The 22,770-nt window shown below is 44.4% G+C and overlaps 1 protein-coding gene across 2 annotated transcripts in view; it reads left to right on the top strand.

The window, feature by feature from the left end:
* iqgap2 (IQ motif containing GTPase activating protein 2) overlaps positions 1-22,770 on the top strand; it is a 306,105-nt gene that overhangs the window by 270,909 nt on the left and 12,426 nt on the right. For both annotated transcript variants that reach the window (XM_033018621.1, XM_033018622.1), the window contains 2 exons: positions 377-518; positions 19,550-19,637. In XM_033018621.1, coding sequence (XP_032874512.1) covers positions 377-518; positions 19,550-19,637 — 230 coding nt within the window. The remainder of the gene's footprint in view (positions 1-376; positions 519-19,549; positions 19,638-22,770) is intronic.

The following is a 22,770-nucleotide window of genomic DNA, read 5'->3' as shown; positions in this document are numbered from 1 at the left end:
TTCTGCTTATAGACAACATTTAATATGAATATGTATGCGTGTGTGCATACATGCATGTGTGCATATACATCTGTGTGTATATGAATATATATATTTATATATATGTGTGTGTGTGTGTGTGTATTTGTCTGTATATACACACGCATAAAAACAAACAATAATAGTGTAAATAATACTATATGAAGAGCAGTGCTTTGATGTCGACTGGTGGGACAGGCGTGAGAAGGTCTTGCTCCCATTTTCTTATGTAGTATGTCTAGATGCCTGATTTGTGTTTGTTTCCATTACATAGCCCTGGGAACAGGCTAAATGGTGCTGAGAATCCAGAGTGCAGCAGCTTCTATAATTAAACCAAGTGCAATTTCTCTCCTGCCAGGGGAAGGTGCTGTCGACCCAAATGACCCCAACAAAGAAAACGTACTTTCCCAACTTGCCAAGACGGAGGTCTCGCTCGCCCTGACCAGCAAGGTTGAGTTGCGAGAGGGGGATGACACAGATATGAAGAGTTTGATGATAAAGTAAGTTCTCTCCAGGAATAACCCACTCTTTTTGGCTTTTACAGTCTAACCTCTGCCACTCCCTCTATCACGGGCAGCAGAATTAATTGTCCTTCCAAATACAACATCCTTACCAATGTTCTTCCTCATTTTGCCGTTTGTACTTAGTCCCATCTTTCGTTGGTGCCATGGTCGGAAATCCTGGTGGGGGGGGGGGGGGGGGGGGGGGGGGGGCACGTCCCCTTCATGTTTTGAGAGGTGGGGGACAATCCGGATTTTGAAATTTGGTGAAAAAAATCAGGATGGGAGAGGCCTGGAGTGAAACTTGCAGGTGATGGTGGTGGTCCCATGCTTTTGGTGTCATTGACCTTGGTAGAGGTTGTAGGTTTGGAAGATGTTATCTAAAGAGTCTTGGTGAGTTGTTTAGTTTAGAGATACTGCATGAAAACAGGCCTTTCGGCCCACCGAGTCCATGCCTACCATTGATCACCGGTTGGCACCAGTTATCCCACGAGACATACTACGGGCAATTTACACCGGCCGATTAACATCCAAACTCGCACGTCTTGTGGGATGTGGAAGGAAACCGGAGCAGCTGGCGGAATCCTTGGCTGTCGCAGGGAGAACGTGCAAACTCCACGCGGACAGCATCTAGAGGTCTAGATCGATCCCGGGTGTATGGCACTGTGAGGCGACAGCTTTGCCAGCTGCACCATTCTACCTCCCCTGTGGTGCATTTTGTAGAAGGTACGATCTGTTGGTACAGTGTGTGGAGTACACCAGTGGTGGAGTAAGTGAACGTGAAGGGGGTGCTGATCAAGTGGGCTGATCTATCCTGGGTGGTGTCGAGCTTCACGAGTGTCGTTGAAGCTGTGCTCATCCAACCAAGCGGAGAAAATTCCATCATACTCCTGAATTGAGCCTTTAAATAGCTTTGGAGAGTTGGAGAGGACATCATCAGCGACGGTCACTCGAAACGAGTTCTTCTGCTGCAGCTCTAAGACGACCTTTTCTGCTGCAGCCTTCATCCGCCTTCCCCACCGTTGTGACGCTCCACTAAGGTCAGCCAGCATCCTCCGCCTGTTCCACCATTGAGGTCTTGGTTGGATTGCTCTTTGTCAGGGTCCTCCCCCTCGACCTTACCGCCATGGGTGGCCCTACCAGGAGCATAGCTCCAGACGGCATCGCTCTCAGGATCTCAGGACCACACAAGCTTCTCCACCACGACAAGGTGACAATCCACGGAGTAGTGGAGAGGGCGTAGGTTTTAGGTGAAAGAGGAAAGATTTAATAGGAACCTGAGGGGTAATTTTATTTTACACAAAGGGTGGTGGGTGGAGGCCAATTCTCTGGATGCTTTCAAGAGAGAGTTAGATAGAGCTTTTAAAGATAGTGGAGTCAAGGGATATGGGGAGAAGGCAGGAACGGGATTGTGGATGATCAGCCATGATCACTGTGAATGGCGGTGCTGGCTCGAAGGGCCGAATGGCCTACTCCTGCACCTATTGTCTATTGTCTACAATCAACCTTCCAATTGCAACACATTACACTTGCTCAGAACACAGAATATTTCTCAGCAAAGCAGACTTTTAATAGCTCATATGCAGAACTTGCCAGCCACTTCCAGTCACTGAGCATTGCAGAATGCCAGCATTCCAAAATGACTCAAAAACTGCTTAGTTTTATCTCATCATTTTCATTTCCACTCTCTGCCTGAAGGGTCGCAGATGCCGTTTAAGGCAGTAACTCTGCCAGTATCTCATCTTCTGCAGTTGTTGGGAGCAAAGAGGTCCTTCTGCAGTTGTACAGGGCCTAGTGAGACCACACCTGGAGTATTGTGTGCAGTTTTGGTCCCCTAATTTGAGGAAGGTCATTCGTGCTATTGAGCGAGTGCAGCGTAGGTTTACAAGGTTAATTCCCGGGATGGCGGGACTGTCGTATGCTGAGAGAATGGAGCGGCTGGGCTTGTACACTCTGGAATTTAGAAGGACGAGAGGGGATCTTATTGAAACATATAAGATTATTAAGGGTTTGGACACGCTAGCAGGAAACATGTTCCCGATGTTGGGGGAGTCCAGAACCAGGGGCCACCGTTTAAGAATAAGAGGTAAGCCATTTAGAACGGAGATGAGGAAACACTTTTTCACACAGAACTGGTTGTGAGTCTGTGGAATTCTCTGCCTCGGAGGGAGGCGGAGGCAGGTTCTCTGGATACTTTCAAGAGAGAGCTAGATAGGGCTCTTGAAGATAGTGGAGTCATGGGATATGGGAAGGGCAGGAACGGGGTACTGATTGGGGATGATCAGCCATGATCACATTGAATGGCGGTGCTGGCTCGAAGGGCCAAACTCTGCAGAGTTGCGGTATTCCGAGTTGCACAGGGTCACAGCGTCATCTGGGAGCCTTCAGACAGAGAGTGGAAATGAAAATAGTTCATGTAATTCTACTCTCAAATTAGGCTCAAATCTCTTCCCAAATCCCACTCCACCCGTTCTCTGTAAAAGTAGTAGTCTCTATATTACAACAGTATCCTAATATCGTGCATTAAGTATTGCGTGCAGTTCTGGTCACCCCATGTTAGGAAGGGTGTGAAGGCTTTGGAGAAGATGTAGAGGAGGTTTACCGAAATGTTGAAGATAAGCACAAAAAGCTGAAGTAACTCAGCGGTTCAGGCAGCATCTCTGGAGAAAAGGAATAGGTGACGTTTCGGGTCGGGACCCTTCTTCTGACTGAAAGTAGAGGGGAGGGGACTGGAGGTAAGCTTTTCAAGATAAACTTGAATTGTTTTCTCTGGGACGTCAGAGATTGAGGGGTAACTTGATAGAACCATATAAATAATATATGAGTGTCAAAGACAGAGTGGAAGTGTCCAACACTAGAGGGCATCGCTATAATGTGAGAGGGAGAATTTTAATGGTGATGTGCAGGGCATGTGCTTTACACAGAGAGTGGTGGGGGCCTGGAATGCATTGCCTGGTGGTGATGGTGGGAGGCAGAGAGGATAGGGGCATTAGATAGGCACATGGAAGTGCAAGGAATAGAGGGATGTGGATCATGTACGTGCAGATGAGTTCAATTTAACATGGCACCGTGTTCGGCCCAAATATTGTGAACCAAGATGCCTGTTCTTGTGCTATACTCTTCTATGTTTTAATATGCGGTCCACCAATTACCACCTCGTGCCCACTGAGTGAATTTTCGTTTGATAGCAGACTGACCCCAAAAAGATGTTGAAACTCTTCTGATAAAGATGAGGTGATCTGTGTGAGTGCAGCGCGACCTATTGTTGTAGAACCTGAATTTTGAAACTTCCACAAGTGCAGTATTGAGTGCAGTTTTGGTCTCCAAATTTGAGGAAGGATATTCTTGCTATTGAGGGAGTGCAGCGTAGGTTCACGAGGTTACTTCCCGGGATGGTGGGACTGTCATATGTTGAAAGAATGGAGCGACTGGGCTTGTATACACTGGAATTTAGAAGGATGAGAGGGATCCTTATTGAAACATATAAGATTATGAAGGGATTGGGCACGCTAGAGGCAGGAAACATGTCCCCGATGTTGGGGGAGTCCAGAACCAGGGGCCACAGTTTAAGAATAAGGGGTAGGCCATTTAGAACGGAGATGAGGAAAAACTTTTTCACCCAGAGAGTTGTGAGTCTGTGGAATTCTCTGCCTCAGACGGCAGTGGAGGCCGATTCTCTGTATGCTTTCAAGAGAGTTATAAAAGACAGATGTGTACAGCAATTCGTTCTTCCCCCGCACAATTAAAGCATGGAATAATCTCCACCCTACTATAGTTACCCAACCAGAAGCAACTAAATTTAAAGTAGCTCTTTCTTCCCAATTACACTTTCTGGCTTAAGTCCTCCCTCCACCACCTCCAGTTTAAATTCCATTTGGAATATTTTGGAGGACCAAGAAACCAAGAACCAAGAGTTAGATACAGTTCTTAAAGATAGCGGAGTCAAGGGACATGAGGAGAAGGCAAGAACTGGGTACTGATTGTGGATGATCAGCCATGATCACAGTGAATGGCGGTGCTGGCTCGAAGGGCCAAATGGCTTACTCCTGCACCTATTATCTATTGTCTATTGTCTATTGCATTGCATCATTGTGTCTGGTTCCTGGATTTTCAGGGTGTGTGTTCCTGTCAAGCACGTTGTCCCTGTGACATGTTTGACCAACCCATTGCTCTGAAACAAGTGAGGCTGACTTTGTTTATTCCAGAAATGACCTCAGGTAACTGCATTAGTCATTATAGCAGGGAGATGTCTAGGATTCTTGGCACAGCAAGAGGCTTTCATATGAATCTGCAGCCTGGGAAATGGAGACTCCTACATTATAAAATCAGGATCGTGAATATAAAAACATCTACAAAATCATGAGAGGAATAGATCGGGTAGATGCAACAATCTCTAGTCCAGAGTAGGTGATTCAAGGGCAAGCGGACATAGGTTTAAGGTGAAGGGGGAAAGACTTAATAGGAATCTGAAGAGTAACTTTTTCACACAAAGGGTGGTGGGTGTATGGAACAAGCTGCCAGAGGAGGTAGTTGAGGCTGGGACTATCCCAACATTTAAGAAACAGTTAGACTTGTACATGGATAGGACAGGTTTGGAGAGATATGGACCGATTGCAGGCAGGTGGGACATGTTGGCCGTTGTGCGCAAGGTGGGCCGAAGAGCCTGTTTCCGCGCTGGATCACTCTATGACTCTTTATCTGCTGACTGACAACCATTCTAGAAGCAGCCGCAGAAACGATCGTGCATTTTTCTAACAAGAAATTCTAGTTGATTCTGAATATTAATATTCAAGAGTTCAGGAATGTTTCTTTGTTACAAAGACCGGATAAGAACTGGAACAATGAAAATCTTACTTCCTGCAGCTTTACGGCAACATTGGATGTAATAACGACAAAAATATACAGTACAATCTTGTTCTTGCGTAAGGCATACACAGCCTAAAGTTGTAGGCCAACTTGTTCTATTTGATCTTGTTTGTGCACATCGGGTTGATTGCATTAGTCGAAACGGGGTGGACCACGTGAAGGTTGTAATCTCCCACCCCACAATACAATTAGACAACCAAATAAAACAAAAATTGCTGAAGAGCAATTAAAGAGAGTCTAGGCATTCATGTTCATAAGTTTTAGGAGCAGAATAAGGCCATTCGGCCCATCCGGTTCTCATTCTATACTCATGACTGCGTAGCCGGTCATAGTGCGAACTCCATCAAGTTCGCTGACGACACCACTGTTGTGGGACGTATCACTGATGGGGGTGAGTCAGAGTATAGAAGAGAGATCGAGCGACTGTCCATATGGTGCCAGCACAATAACCTGGCCCTCATGGGATGGGGACCCACCGTCCCATTTATATCAATGGGTCGATGGTTGAAAGGGTCAAGAGCTTCAAATTCATGGGCGTGCACATCTCTGAAGATCTTTCCTGGTCCCAGCACACTGATGCTATTATTAAGAAAGCACATCAGCGCCTCTACTTCCTGAGAAGATTACGGAGAGTCGGTTTGTCAAGGAGGACTCTCTCTTAACTTCTACAGGTGCACAGTAGAGAGCATGCTGACCGGTTGCATGGTGGCTTGGTTCGGCAATTTGAGCGCCCTGGAGAGGAAGAGACCACAAAAAGTAGTAAACAGTGCCCAGTCCATCATCGGCTCTGACCTTCCTTCCATCGAGGGGATCTATCGCAGTCACTGCCTCAAAAAGGCTGGCAGTATCATCAAGGACCCACACCACAGACTTATCTCCCTGCTACCTTCAGGTAAATGGTACAGGAGCCTGAAGACTGCAACGACCAGGGTCAGGAATAGCTACTTCCCCACAGCCATCAGGCTATTAAACTTGGCTCGGACAAAACTCTGAACATTAATAGCCCATTATCTGTTATTTGCACTTTATCAGTTTATTTATTCATGTGTGTATATATTTATATAATGGTATATGGACACACTGATCTGTTTTGTAGTCAATGCCTACTATGTTCTGTTGTGCTGAAGCAAAGCAAGAATTTCATTGTCCTATCAGGGACACATGACAATAAACTCTTAAACTTGAACTGCCACTCAATCATGGCTGATGTATCTCTCCATCTCAACTGTATTCTCTTGCCCCCATAACCTCTGACACCCATACTAATCAAGAATCTGTCGATCTCCATCTTAAAAATATCGATTGACTTTTCCCTCCACAGCCTTCTGTGGCAATGGATTCCACAGATTCACCACCCTCTGACATTACTGGCCATCTTAACTGTGTGTGGCTGTGCCCAACCTGCAACCAAATGTTCTATTGTTAAACTATTTCAGTTGGATTTATCTTATGACTTTGCATCTGCACAATAGTGTTCTAAAGTGTGGTTGCTGTTATGGTGAAACTGTGTCATAGTTGAAAGATAATCATTGGCCAAGACCACAACATTAGCTGCTCTGCTCTTCTTTGAACCCATGCCATGTGTCTTTTACATCCAACTGACAGATTATCAGTATCTCAGCCTGAAGTGACTAAGTGCAAAGTGAGAATGATGGTCAACACCAGCTCAGCCTGTGGTCTCACACTAAACAGTACATTCTTTTTTACACGGTTTAGTTTAGTTTAGAGATACAGTGCGGAAACAGGCTCTTTGGCCCACTGAGTCCACGCTGACCAGCGATCCCTGCACATTAACACTATCCTACACACACACACACACACACACACACACACACACACACACACACACTAGGGACAATTTACATACACCAAGCCAATTTACCTACAAACCCGTACGTCTTATGGAGTGTGGGAGGAAACCGAAGGTCTCGGTGAAAACCCACGCGGTCACGGGGAGAACGTAGAAACTCCGTACAGAAAGCACCCGTAGTAAGGATCGAACCAGTGCCTCCAGTGTCTCCAGGGCTATAAGCCCAAAGTCTCCCGGGTTTGTGGAGGCTTTTGTCAATGGGTGTTGCCAAATCCCAAATTTCAGTGAGAGAAAACAGATTGTGCGTGATATTGGTCGGTTTGCATTATCAAGTATATTAGTGCCAGTATGAGGACATTTTGGCCTGTCACCGAATACACTATCGAACTGGTTTAGCTCAGGTTAAAATGACTAAACACATGGCAAATTGTTCTCCACCATTTTGATAAAGCTCATGACATTTTTTTCCTCATGGACTGCAATGTAAATATTGTTTTTCTGTTCCCCTGATGACAATTATTTTCATAAATTCATGTGATGGGAGCAGAATTCGCCCACTCGGCCCATCAAGTCTACTCTATCTTAGCCTGTGATCTATCTTTCCCTCTCAACCCCATTCTCCGCCCTTCTCCCCATAACCCCTGACACCTGTACTAATCGAGAATCTACCAAATCTGTCTTACAAATATCCATTGACTTGGCAGCCACAGCCTTCTGTGGCAATGAATTCCACAGATTCGCCACCCTCTGACTAAAGAAATTCCTCCTCGTCTCCTTCCTAAAGGTACACCCTTTTATTCTTAGACTATGGCCCCTGGTCCTAAATTCTCCCACTAGTGGAAACATCCCTTCCACACCCACTCTATCTAGTCCTTTCACTATTTGCTAAGCACATTTTGTAGCATAATTAATCTTTTACTTCACAGGCAGACAAAGCAGTTTCTGAGTACAGACACTGAAAATTGGTTCTGATCAGTTCCTGCCTGTGGCATACATGTCCCTCAGTGGTCATACTGATTTATACATGTCAACATGACCTAGCTTTACAGAGCAGAGTGCCTTTGTCCAACATGCTGTGCCATGATAGCATTGATGCCTTCCAGCTGTGGGGTTTAGCACAGGTTTAGTTTAGTTTAGTTTAGAGATACAGGGTGAGAACAGGCCCTTTGGCCCACCGAGTCCGGACCGACCAGTGATCCCCGCACATTAACACCATCCTACACACACTAGGGACAATTTACACATACACCAAGCCAATTAGCCTACGTACCTGTGCGTCTTTGGAGTGTGGGAGGAAACTAAAGATCTCGGAGAAAACCCACAGGGAGAACGTACAAACTCTGTAAAGACAGCAGCTGTAGTCGGGATCGAACCCGAGACACTGGCGCTGTAAGGCAGCAACTCTACCGTTGCGCCACCATGCCGCCGTTCTCATCTACTTAAATATGTTACGGTGGTTGCTCCAAGTGAAGTAGCTGACTTATGGTAGACACCAAATGCTGAAGTAACTCAGCGGGCCAGCAACATCTCTGGAGAAAAGGAATGGGTAACATTTTGGGCCGAGACTGAGAGTCAGGGGGGGGGAGTGAAACTAGAGGCATAAAAATGTTCAGAACAAATCAGAGACGGCACTGATGACGCAGGGAGGCTGGAGCCCACAATGGTCCATTGTTGGCTGTGGAAGAGGTGATTTCAAAGGAATATGAGGATGCGAACAGTGGAACTAGCAGGGTGGCTGGGGTTGGGGGAGGGGCGGAGAGAGAGGGAATGCAGAGATTATTTGAAATTGGAGACATCAATGTTCATACCGCTGGGTTGTAAGTTCAAGTTCAAGTGAGTTTATTGACATGTGTCCCTGTATAGGACAATGAAATTCTTGCTTTGCTTAAGCACACAGAACATAGTAGGCATTTACTACAAAACAGATAAATGTGTCCATATACCATAATATAAATATATACACACATGAATAAATAAACTGATAAAGTGCAAATAACAGAAAATGGGTTATTAATAATCAGAGTGTTCAAAAAGGAACTGCAGATGCTGGAATATCGAAGGTACACAAAATTGCTGGGGAAACTCAGCGGGTGCAGCAGCATCTATGGAGCAAGTCTGAAGAAGGGTTTCGGCCCGAAACGTCGCCTATTTCCTTCGCTCCATAGATGCTGCTGCACCCGCTGAGTTTCCCCAGCAATTTTGTGTACCTCCTATTAATAATCAGAGTTTTGTCCGAGCCAGGTTTAATAGCCTGATGGCTGTGGGGAAGTAGTTATTCCTGAACCTGGTCGTTGCAGTCTTCAGGCTCCTGTACCTTCTACCTGAAGGTAGCAGGGAGATGAGTGTGTGGCCAGGATGGTGTGGGTCCTTGATGATACTGCCAGCCTTTTTGAGGCAGCGACCAAGCTTTGTAAGCTGCCCAAGCGAAATATGAAGTGCTGTTCCTCTGAATGAGCCTTCTCATGTGTTGAGGAGAGAATGTCTCCTATCTGTTGCCTGCTGCACACTGCATTATTCATGTATGGTTTTGATTACATTAGAGTTAAATTGGCTAGGTCTCCAAGCTTTGGTGAATTGCCAGGAGCTTTGTCCAAAGAGGGAAAATGAAATGTTGAACAAAGTAGACTGACGGGGAGACTATGGGCCAAAAAGGTTCATCTCTTCCAACAATTAGGTAGACAGCCATCTTTTCCCCTTGGTTTTATCCCATTCCACTCCTACACTGGCTGGAGTTTCATAGCTGATGAGATTTACCCAGCAATCTCCCCAGAATACACAACCCCATTCTCCTGTACTTCCCGCCCATTAATCCTCTCACGAGCATTCAAATCCTCCTTGGAGAGAGTTGCAGACCCTATCCATTATAGCTATATGTATCTGAGTTTCCACATAGAACATAGTGCAATCTCAGTCCCTGAGGCCGACGTCAGAAGATCCTTCAGGAGGGCGTTTCATTGGAAAGCGTTTGGATCTGGTTGCATTCTCAAAACCTGCGTGCACCCACTGGCTGGAGTTTTTGTTGACATCTTCAACCTCTCATTACTGAGGTTCCTTGTGCTTTAAAAGTGCTTAATTAATACAGGTTCCTATCGAAGGTAAGGTGACATGCCTCAGTGACTACTGCCTGATGGCACAAATGTCTGTGGTGATGAAAAGCTTTGAGAGAACCAGCATCTGCAGTTCTTTCTTGCACAAATGCTTTGAGAGGTTGGTTATGGCGCATATCAACTCCTACCTTCGCAAGAACCTGGACCCACTACAATTTGTCTGCCACCACAATAGATCAACGGGGGAATGCAATCTTGCTGGCTCTCCACTCTGCACTGGGCCACTTGTGCAATAAAAACACATACGTCGGGCCGTTGTTCATAGGCTCCAGCTCGGCGTTCAACACCATCATCCTCTTCAAACTTGTTGAGACCAGGGCACTGGGTATCTGCACATCTCCTTGCAACTGGATCCTTGACTTCCTCATCACCAGAACACAATCAGTGCGAATTGGCAACGACACTTCCTTCTCGACAACCATCAGCACAGGAGCTGTGTGCTCAGCCCCCTGCTCTACTCACTCCATACACAACACTGTGGAACTGGACACAGTACCAACACCATCTTTAAATCCGGCAATGACCAGCACCATTGATGGACGAACTTGGGGTAATGATGAGTATAGGAGGAAGATAGATGGTCTGATTTAATGGTGGCACAGCAACAACCTTGCTCTCAGCGTCAGTGGAACCAGGGAGATGGTTGTTGACTTTAGAAGAGGAAGGATAAAGATCTACAAACTAGTCTTCATCAACAGGTCGGTGGTGGAGTGGTTCAGGGTGCGCATGTCACCGAAGATCTGCATTGGACCCAGCACATTGCTGCAATCATTAGGAAAGCACATCAATCTCTCTACTTCCTGAGAACATTGACGAGGTTTGGTATGTTCGATGAATGCACTCTTGAACTTCCACAGGTGTGCATGGAGAACATGTTGACTGATTGCATCGTGGCCTGGTTCGGCAACTCGAACGCCCATGAACGAAGGAGGTTATCACGGGTACTGACCTCCCCACCATCGAAGGAATCTCGAGGAGACGCTGCTTCAAAAAGACACCTGGCAACATCAAGGACCCACAACAACATGGCCACACTCTCGTTAGGGATAGGGTTAGAAGAAGGGGAATCAGGAAGACGGTATAGGAGCCCAAAAACCATGACCTCCATGTTCAGGAACAACATATCCCCAAAGACTATCAGGCTGTTCAATACTACAAACTCCAACCAGACTGCAAACTGTCTTGGTTGCACGAGGGACTTCAGTTTGCTTTGTTTTGCACAATATTGGGCTTTTTCCATATATTGACTTTTTATTGTTGATTTTGTGATGTTGTCTATGGAATACTGTGTTTACAAACCTGTCGTGGTGCTGCAAGTAAGACTGTCATTGTTCCGTTTCAGTCCTTGTCACAATTAAACACCCTTGACATTCTTGAGCAATGCAGTAACGGAGCAGGCACTAAGACCCACTAATCTCCTCTGCCTGCACTTGATCCACATCAAAGGTTCAAAGGTTCAAAGGTTGATTTATTGTCACATACACCTAGATGTAGTGAAATTCTTTTTGCCAATGCAGCACATTAAAAAAGGAATACAAACATAACAATAATAAATAGCTTTAACATAAAAAACATCCCCCCACAATGGTTCCCATTATGGGGGAAGGCACAAAGTCCAGTCCCATCCCCAATGTCCACCCATAGTCGGGCCTATTGAGGCCTCCACAGTTGCCTCTACGGAGGCCCGATGTTCCAGGCCGTCCTCGCCGGGTGATGATGTTCCGGCGTCGGGAGAGTCCTCCCAGCGGCCTGGGAACCCTGGAACGGCCGCCTCCCTACTCGAGACTCGATCCCTCCATGCCCTGCATATGTGCGAAGGAAGCATATCAAACAGCATGGACAGTACCAGCTGAAGTGGACAGACAAACACGCCACACCATTCTTCTTTCCCGCAATCTCTCTGTGCCCCCGAGCCTGCTCTTGATTCCTCTCACCTTCATCCTCCCCACCCTGCGTGATTACAATCGAGCCGTCCACAGTGTACAGATACACGATAATGGGGATAATATGAATAACGTTTAGTGTAATAATAATAATAATAATAATAATAATAATAATACATTTTATTTTCGGGCGCTTTTCAAAGTCTCAACTACACCTTACAGAAATTAACAGAAGAGAAAAAAACATATAGTCGGAGTAAAATAAATATTAAGGACATCACCAATACACAAATTAAAGACAGAAATCGCTCCAAAGACAAAAAATCAAAAAACACAATGTGAAGAGAGAGCAGCGGCAGCTAAAGCGCGCCAGCGTCCACTCTCCCTTCCGACAGCCATCTTGGATACAGACTAACATGTTAACGTACACACACAAAAAAAAAGTGTAAGGTAGTCTGATCAAAATTAGTCCCAGGGTCTCCAATGAGGTCGATAGTAGCTCAGGACTACTCTCTGGTAGGATGGTTCGGTTGCCTGATAACAGTCGGGAAGAAACTATCCCAGACAGGCACACGAACATGCAAGGAATAAAATCGCATGGATCACTTGCGGGGAGAGAATGTTAGTTAAACTTGGCATTATGTTCGGTACAGGCAATGTTCCTATACTGTACAGTTCTGCCTTATAGAAGCTGGCCTGCCTAACAGAGCCGTAATATTTAGTAAAGAGTGCATTTTATACACCATCTCCATTTCATTTGTATTTAATGCATCAGCCAATTGAAACTGAAGAAGATTTCCGACCCAAGGAGTCATTTGTCTATTCCCTCCAGATGTGCTCACTGACCCTCTGAGTTAATCCAGCCGTGTGTGTGTGTGTGGGTCTGTGTCTGTGTGCGTGTGCGTGTGTGTCTGTGTCTCTTAAATCAATTAGCCAACAATCTCATCGAGATAAATCCATGCCACGGACACCCACCAAATTTGTGCATGAACCATCCACTTTACAAGATAATTCACAGCATGCTCCAAAAAACACATTGCTAAACAAAGTTATGGGATTGAAACACGAGATGTAGTAAATGTTTTGGAACAGAATTTGTGCTCTTGTAACATCTTGCCGCAGTGGGATTTATTTTATCCAGTTTAATTTTTGTAAGTCATAATGTGGAATGATTTTTTTCGTAGTTTAATCAGGATGAGGACATCACTTTTAAACTTATCCTTTCTTAAAGAGTCGTAAAGTCAGACAGCTGAGAAACAGGCCCTTCGGCCCAGCTTGTCCATGCAGACCAAGGTGGCCCCATCTAGACTAGTCCCACCTGCCCACATTTAGCCCATATCCCTCGAAATCAGCTGAGGTGGACAGACAAATGCAAAGCTAGAGTGATTTCGGGGAAATTACATTTTGTCTGCCTTTTACTATCAGTCTACAATCTGCAAAGTATATTTAGGACCAAGGGGAAATGTTATGTCATTAATAAAAGACTTGACGATGCCAACAGCATTCCTGTGCATATACATCACTGAGCCAGTAATACTGTTGGTATGTGATGTTCAGTGGTTTTTGAAACAAAAGCAATCATCAATTCAAACAAGTTATGTTTGGAAAGAAACAAAACAAAAACTGCTGGTATACCTGGCCTTACAGGAAATGTGTAAAGAGACAGAAAAGACATCAACATTTCTGATAAACGGTTGCTAACAAAAGAATCAAGTGTTTAATTATCATATGTACTGACAATGGAACAATGAAATTCCTATTTGCAGCAATTAACACAGATAATATGGATAATATTTCTATGGATCTGATGCACGCCAATGCTAAAAATTATGTTTTGCATTCTGCAGCTTCCCCTTTGCTCTATCTATTTTAGCTAGGTTTGACATAATTACATTTATGTACATACAGTACATCTGATATCTTTGGATAGTATACAAAACAAAACTTGGTATCTCAGTACGTATGGAAATAATAAATCGAAACCAGATCATTTTAAAAGCTTTAATAAATTAATAACCCTTAGTAATAACTAATGCCAAAAAATAAGTCCTTGGTGTAACTGATTTTATTGTCACATACGTTAATTGTTAACACCGTAAAATTATTTTCCTTGCTATCAGTCCAGTAGTGTATCACCATATCCTTAATCAGCAAGTGTACAGGAATAATCTACTGAGCCGCATGCAGGAAGCACCGTGTTTTGGCACCATGTTTAAAGACCACTCTTTATTCTGTGTGAGTGGGGCCTGTAACAGGCAAGTCCCAAGTTGTTGCTGTAACCACATACAGTCCATGCAACTCTACCGCTGCGGCACGGTGGCGCAGCGGTAGAGTTGCTGCCTCACTGTGCTTGCAGAGCCGGGGACCCGGGTTCGATCCCGACTACGGGTGCTGTCTGAGTTTGTATGTTCTCTCCGTGACCTGCGTGGGCTTTCTCCCAGATCTTGGTTTCCTCCCACACTCCAAAGACATACAGGTTTGTAGGTCATTTGGCTTGGTGTAAGTGTAAATTGTCCCTAATGCATGTAGGATAGTGTTAATGTGCGTGGATCACTGCTTGGCATGGACTAAGTGGGCCAATGTGCCTGTTTCCACACTGTGTCTCTAAAAAAAAAATGAGTGTTGCGCTGTGTTCAAGAGTCCGATGGTTGCTGGGAGGAAGCTATTCTTGAACCCAGTGGTCACTGTTAGATTCGTAGAGTCATAGAGTGATATAGTGTGGAAACAGGCCCTTCGGCCCAACTTGCCCACACCAGCCAACAATGTCCCAGCTACACTAGTCCCACCTGACTGCGCTTGATCCATATCCCTCCAAACCTGTCCTATCCATGTACCTGTCTAATTGTTTCTTAAATGATGGGATAGTCCCAGCCTCAACTACCTCCTCTGGCAGCTTGTTCCACACACTCTTTGACACCCTTTGTATGAAAAAGTTACCCCTCGGATTCCTATTAAATCTTTTCCCCTTCACCTTGAACACTGGGCGAAAGACTCTGTGCATCTACCCGATCTATTCCTCTCATGATTTTGTACACCTCTATAAGATCACTCCTCATCCTCCTGCGCTCCATGGAATAGAGAACCAGCCTACTCAACCTCTCCCTATAGCTCACACCCTCTAGTCCTGGCAACATCCTCGTAAATCCTTTTTGAACCCTTTCAAGCTTGACAATATCTTTCCTATAACATGGTGCCCAGAACTGAACACAATTTTCCAAATTCGGTCTCAACAATGTCTATACAACTGCAACATGACCTGCCTGTTCTCGGGTTTCTGTGTCTTCTTCCTCCTGATGGTTGAAGCAAAACACGAACGTGGCCAGGGTGATGTGGATATTTGGTGATGTTGGCTGCAATTTTGAGTCGATGCCTTGTATGGATCCCTTGTATGGAAGGTGGAGAGGGAGGTATCCACTGTGATGGACCAGGGAGTGTCCACCACTCTCTGTAATCTTCATTGTTCCTGGGCATTCAAGTTGTCGATCCAGGCCCTGATGCAACCAGCATGCTCTCTACTGTATAAAGTTCATTGACATGAGGTGTTGGGCCTAAATATTCATTTATCAGTAACATTGACAAAAATTGCTGGTCATATCCTGCTCATGGATCTTTGACTTCAGGGTCTGCGTTTTGCAATGCAGGAGTGAAGGAGAAGCCAGGGGTTAGGCCTCCTCATATCTGATCTAAGGTGCAAGGTCCCAGTTTGTATGAATTGAGCTTTTAACCTTGATTGAAAAGTGCAGGCAAGTAATTTAGTGTTTAGTTTAGTTTAGAGATACAGCATGGAAACAGGCTCTTTGGCCCACCGAGTCCATGCTGACCAGCGATGCCCGCACCCTACTACTATCCTGCACACAATTTATCATTTTACTGAAGCCAACTAACCTACAAACCTGTACGTCTCTGGAGTGTGGGAGGGAACAAGAGCACCTGGAGAAAATCCACGCAGGGCAAAAGGAGTTATACTCAAAACGCTGGAGTAACTCAGCGGGACCGGCAGCATCACTGGAGAGAAGGAATGGGTGAGGTTTTGGGTCGAGCCCTTTGTCGGTCTGGTTAGTGATTAGGGAAATGAGAGATATAAGCGATGATGTAGAGAGATAAAGAACAGTTAATGTGTAGAGTCCGAGGGCAGGAGGCATCACAGAGGGGGAGCAGTGAGAGAGGATGTTGCTGACCTCACGTCGGAGAGGGGAGGAGAGCTTCTTCAAAGTAGACATACCTTGAGGAGATTTTGCAGTGGAGCAGACGAAATGTGTAGGAAGGAACTGCAGATGCTGATTCAAACCGATGATAGACACAAAAATAGAAAATAAGAAAAAAAAATAGACAGGGCAAGGGGAGAACGTACAAACTCCGTATGGACAGCACCCGTAGTCAGGATTGAACCTGGGTCTCTGGGTCACAGCAACTCGACCGCTGTGCCACCGTGCCGCCCACTTGTGTTGGGCCTAAACATGTATATATCAGTAATATTGACAAAAACTGGTGGTCGTCTAATTCTCACAGATCTGCTCACCTCTAACTTCTGGGTCTGCTTTTTGCAATGCAGAAGTCAGGGACAAGTCGCGGGTTTGGCCTCCTGTGTTCTCTGAGGTTCAGGTCCCTGTTTATATGAATGGAGCTCATAACCTTGAATGAAATGTGCAGGCTGGTAGTTTATTCTTTCAAAACATGTGAATTTGATTGTCAGCATAGAGTAGTGGGGGGGGGGAGGGGGGGTTCCATTTTTCATGCTACGTTGCTTTATGTCATTGATAACATTAAATAAAAGAATGTATTTTAAGACATTCGTTTTCACTAGTTTGATTTTAAATCTATTAGAAAAATTAAATTTGGTGAAAGGTCATTGACTGCAGCAAGTCGGAAGTGTTTAGAAATGCTCGATGTTGTAACTGCGTAGTTTTCTCTTGCCTCTTAATGAAAAGTGGATGATTCCTACCTGAGTAACTGAGCAAACACTGCGAGTAACCAGAGTTCCTCTAAGGCAGCACCTCACGTACATCATGTTTCACTGGCTGCAGTATTTCACAACACTATTTTATGTTTCTGTACTGTTTATTACTGCTCTTTACTCAAGTGCATTGTACAGTTGTGTAGTAGAGGTAGGAGTTTTCAAGCCTAAAATCGGAATACTTATGAGTGGCAGCTTTTCTTTCGCTAATAGGTTCATTGTTTATGATTGCATCACATAGAACATAGAACAGTAAAGCACAGGAACAGGCCCTTCGGCCCACAATGTCCATGCCGAACATGATGCCAAGTTAACCTAATCTTCTCTGTCTGCAAGTGACCCGTATCCCTCCATTTCCTGCTTATCCATGTGCATATTTAAAGCCTCTTACATTACCTGGATATCCATATTCCTGTCTAAATCTCTCTTAAACATATTGGATATTTATTGGAAAATAAGATGATGACTCCAGGAATTAAGAGGGCAGCATTTTTTAAATGATAACATGAACACAACACATAAACCAAAATATTAATTTCAGTAATAGTGAAATTAATATTTTGGTTTATGTGTTGGCTTCATGCTATCATTTAGCAATGCTGCCTTCTTAATTCGTAGAGTCACTATATTATTACTGGTTGGAGTGTGATCAGTGAATTATCATGGAAATGTGGATTGATTGGTTTCATAGGGTTGAAAGCCTCAGTATATTGTGTTTCATCTTTCAGTATCTGTAGATTTTTTTAAATATAAAGTTGTGCATGAACTTTGTTTCATTAATTGTACGTGTTTTAATATCAACTCCTGTAACTAATTAATGTAAAAAACAGATCATACCAATTAAATGAAGTATATGCATAGAGCTAATAATACAATTTTTTTCCTAAGATTGCTTTATGTATTTGCTTCCATTGGCTGATGCTTGCATGATGATTTATAGTGTTAAACTATTGTTATTTTTTATTATTGATGATTATATAGTATAACTGAGAATTTTGTTAGATTTCTGCCCTTTAGAATCACAGAATCTTACAGCGTGGAATCCCTTCATCCCAACTTGCTCACTCCGACCAACGTGCCCCATCTACACACTTGTCCCACTTGCCTGCGTTTGGCCCATATCCCTCTAAACCTACCCTACCTGTCTAAATGTTTCTTAAATGTTGCGATAGTATCTCTCTACAAATTGTTCACAAACCAGGCAGATGAAGCTCTAATGGAGTCAAAGTGAATAGTCTTTAGCACAAACTGAAACTTGGTATCTAGAGTAAAATGTCAGAAACATGACACCAAACATTTTAGGACTAAATAAAGAGACAGAGTGGCGGAACAATTTGCCCGCAGTGAGTCGGGTAGCATTTCTGGACAGCATGGACCGGTGATGTTTTGGGTTGGAACTCTTCATAAAACTGATTCTGGGGCGAGTATAAGAAAGCTGGAAGGGAGGAGGGTCAGGGCAAAGCCTAGCAAGAAAATGATGGATATGGGTGCGGAGAGGGGGGGGGGGGCAGATATTTGGACAAAGCACAGAGATCAAAAGACAAAAATGTGGAAGACAAAATAATTGAAGAGTTGCAAATTGTGAAGGAATATGGGTGCAGGGGGTGGGGAGAAATAGGTGTGAATCCAGTTGGAGTACAGTGAGGGGGTGGTTTGTAGTTACCCATAACTGGAAAATGTAATGTTCAATAGACAATACGTGCAGGAGTAGGCCATTCGACCCTTTGAGCCTTTGACTTCATACTGTTGGGTTGTAAGCGACCTAAGCGGAAAATGAGGTGCCGTTCCTCCAGTTTGTGGGTGGCCTCACTCTGTCAATGGTGGAGGCCCAATGTCAATATGGGAACGGCAAGGGGAGTATCTGGGAGATCCAGTACACCTCGGACCAAGCACATGTGTTCGGCGAAATGGTCGCCGAGTCTACATTTGGTCTCACCAATGTACAGGAGACCACATCAGGAACACCGGAAATGTCTTTAGAGTCATTGAGCCACACTGTGTGGAAACAGTCCCTTCAGCCCAATTTGCCCACACCGACCAACATCTGCATTAGCCTAACATGGCTGATTTGGCCCATGTCCCTCTAAACCTGCCCTATCCTTGTCCCGGTTTAATTGTTTCTTAAACGTTGGGATAGTCCCAGCCTCAACTACCTCCTCTGGCAGCTCGTTCCATACAGCCACCATCCTTTGTGTGAAAAAGTTACCCCTCAGATTCCTATTAAATCGTTCTCCCTTCACCTTAAAACGTTGTCCTCTGGTCCTCGATTCCCCTACTCTGGGTAAGAGGCTCTGTGCATCTACCTGATTTATTCTTCTCATGATTTTAGACACCTGTGCGAGATCAGAAGTAAACATTTTGATATGCCGATCCTTTTTTAACCAGTGCGATGATTCTATTTGTTTCTAAAGGACCAAGTGGTTGATTGTGGATGTGATCAGAGCACAGCCTGGAGAAACATTAAGCACGATCTTAGAGACACCAGCCACCTCCCAGCAGGTAATTCTACTTGTATCTTTTCTTTCTTTCTTTTAAAATCTTTTTATTCGTTTTTTTCAAAAACAAAAACAAAACAACAACAAAAATAATGATAAACATAACAATGATATTGATACATAGGGATCAGGATTACATTAATAACAGGTATAACCTAAGCATGAGTCCAGTGTCAAAATACACATTGAATATAGACCTCCTGGTCTCTATGTAAATATAGTTAAGTGTTTAAAAGAGAACTTATATATATAAAAACAAATCTTTTGAACAAAGGCACCTATAATAGTATTGAAGAATAGTCTTGGGCTCATCCTGGATGGAAGCAGGACCTTCGGCCCTTTGAGTCCTTATCAAAGCGGGTCAAGCTGACTGAAGTAAACTCTGTTTACATTTCTTTCAAGTTCAGTCTAAAAAGGGTTTCGGCCCAAAACGTCGCCTATTTCCTTCGCTCCATAGATGCTATTGCATCCGCTGAGTTTCTCCAGCACTTTTGTCTACCTTACATTTCTTTCATTTCTGTTGCATTTTTTCATGCATTTTTCTTGATTCTGAATCCGCGAGTCGACCTGCTGCCCCACCGTGCCAGAGAACCGGGTTCGATCCTGACCTTGGACTCTGTCCGTGCGGAGTTTGCATGTATTCCCCGTGACAGCGTGGGTTTGCTCCAGGTGCTCCTGATTCATCCCACACCCTAAGGATACGTAGTTTGTAGGTTAATTGGCCTTCTGCACTGTTCTATTGTATGTATCCACTCTGTGATTCACTTCAGCTCCTGGCTGGTTCTCTGAAACTTGAGAATGTCCTACATCATCATTCACCCGCAAGCTTGAAAAAGTTGGAAAGAGTTGTCCTGCATTGCCAAATGACTGGCGTGTGTCTGTCCTTGAACAGCAATGGGATTGTTGACCTTAGAAAGGTTGAAAAGTCCGTTTGGCTGAGGACATATAGAGCTCAGCAGTCGCTGGGCTTTTTTACCCAAGAAAGTGTTGCAGGTTCTGAGAGTCATAGTCTTATTTCTCGTTCAAGGGGTGGAGAGGAAGCTAGTAACAGGAGAAAATTCTGATTGCCATTAGTATTTAATTGGAATTAATTAATTGGATTTAGTATTTGATTAATTTACACGGATATTTATTAAGGCGGAGATTGACAGATTCTTGATTAGTACGGGTGCAGGGGTTATGGGGAGAAGGCAGGGTAATGGGGCTAGGAGGGAAAGATAGATCAGCCTTGATTGAATGACGGAGTAGACTGGATGGGCCGAATGGCCTCATTCTGCTCCATATTACATATCCTCCTAATTGTTAATTTTCTGCATTTTAGTTTAGTTTAGAGTTACAGCGTGGAAACAGACCCTTCGGCCCAACTGAGTCCGCACCGACCAGCGATCCCCGCACATTAACACTTTCCCATACACACTAGGGACAATTTACAGATATGCCAAGCCAATTAACCTACAAACCTGTACGTCTTTGGAGTGTGGGAGGAAACTGGAACTCTCAGAGAAAACCCATGCAGGTCATGGGGAGAACGTACAAACTCCGTACAGACAACACCCGTAGTCAGGATTGAACTGGGGTCCCTGGCACCATAAGGCAGCAACTCTACCGCTGCGCCACCGTGACGCTTTAGATGTTGCATTTTTTAAATCCATTTATAGTAGGCGCATTATGTGGCAGATAAAATATGTCATTCTATCATGGCTTTTCACAATCTTAAGGTTTCCCCAAAGCAAGTGTGAACTATTTATACAATATAGTCACCATTGTTATATTGAGCTATTTTGTATCACAGTTACGTCAGCCTGAGCTAACAAGAAAGTGAAATAGTTATCACTAGATTTATTTTAACTCCACTAGCCATGTGTTTTTCTTATTCTGCCTCCTTTTCATTTGCACATATTTCATACATCTATAGAAGTTGAAAATAGCAGGAAATAATATTGGAAATCTATAAATGTGGGAGTAAGGTGGAGCAAAAGAAAGGAGTGCAGCTGGAGAAATGCAGTGTGTCGGACAGCATCTGTGGAGGGGACATTTCGGGTCGGGGGGTGGGGGGGGGGATGTTAACAGGGTCGGCAGGAACTCTTAAGGTGATCTCTTTGAAACCTGCAAAAATTATTATGGGGCTTGACCGGGCCAATGCTGGTGTGATTTTCTTTAGCCCTGTCGGGGTAACGAGAATCACGGTTTACGGTGTCAAAGTAGAGGATAACTCACTCAGGATTGAGATGAGAGGAAATATCTTCACCCAGAGGAAGATAATTTTTTGAAATCATCTTCCCCCGGGCTCGAGCGGAAGTCATTGACTATTTTCATAGATGGTACGTTAGCGATCAAGGGATCTGGGATTTATGCAGGGGAGTGGGAGTAAGATGTAAGAGCAGCCGTAATTTTCATTCATGGTTGAGCAGATGTGAGGAGCTAAAACATCTGTTGCGTCTTGCGTTCTTGTCTGGGATTGTCTACCTCGCCATGACTTTTTCAGCATGCCCCCCCCCCTTGGAAAAGTGCCGATTCGGAGCAGATGAGCAAGCTAAATGCTAACATGCTCTGATGGGATCATGCGTGGGAAAATGAGGGTGTTTCTCTGCAGACTGAATGGAATGTAGAGAGAGGAAGGAACTGTGCAGCATTATAATAGATGATGGTCTGATAGTCTTTCTGCTGACTGGTTAGCACGCAACAAAATCTTTTCACTGTGCGTGACAACAAACTAAACTGAACTAGATGATGAAATAGTTAAGAATTTTATTTAATCACAGCAATTCTGACATCAATTGATTGAAAGATACAGCACGGAAACAGGACCTTCGACCCATTGAGTCCACACTGGCCATCGATCACCCATTCACACTAGTTCTATGTTATCCCACTCTCTCATCCCCCCTCCACACACGAGAAGCAATTTATAATGGCCAATTAACCTACAAACCTACATGTTTTACAATGTGGGAGGATACCGGAGCACACGATTAACAAGGATAACATGCAAACTCCACACAGACAGCACCCGAGGTCAGGATGGAACCCAGATTTACCGGCTCTGCCACTTTATTGTAGCAAGGGAAGGCAGAGGACTATCATCAGAATGATTTATAGTTCATTGCTCAGGTTGGTTGAAGTGGAGACTTCAGCTA

Source organism: Amblyraja radiata, chromosome 3 (genome assembly GCF_010909765.2).
Source record: "Amblyraja radiata isolate CabotCenter1 chromosome 3, sAmbRad1.1.pri, whole genome shotgun sequence".
In the NCBI taxonomy this organism is placed as follows: Eukaryota; Metazoa; Chordata; class Chondrichthyes; order Rajiformes; family Rajidae; genus Amblyraja; species Amblyraja radiata.
Note: the sequence above shows the minus strand (reverse complement) of the source record. Positions and strands in the feature narration are given on the sequence as shown.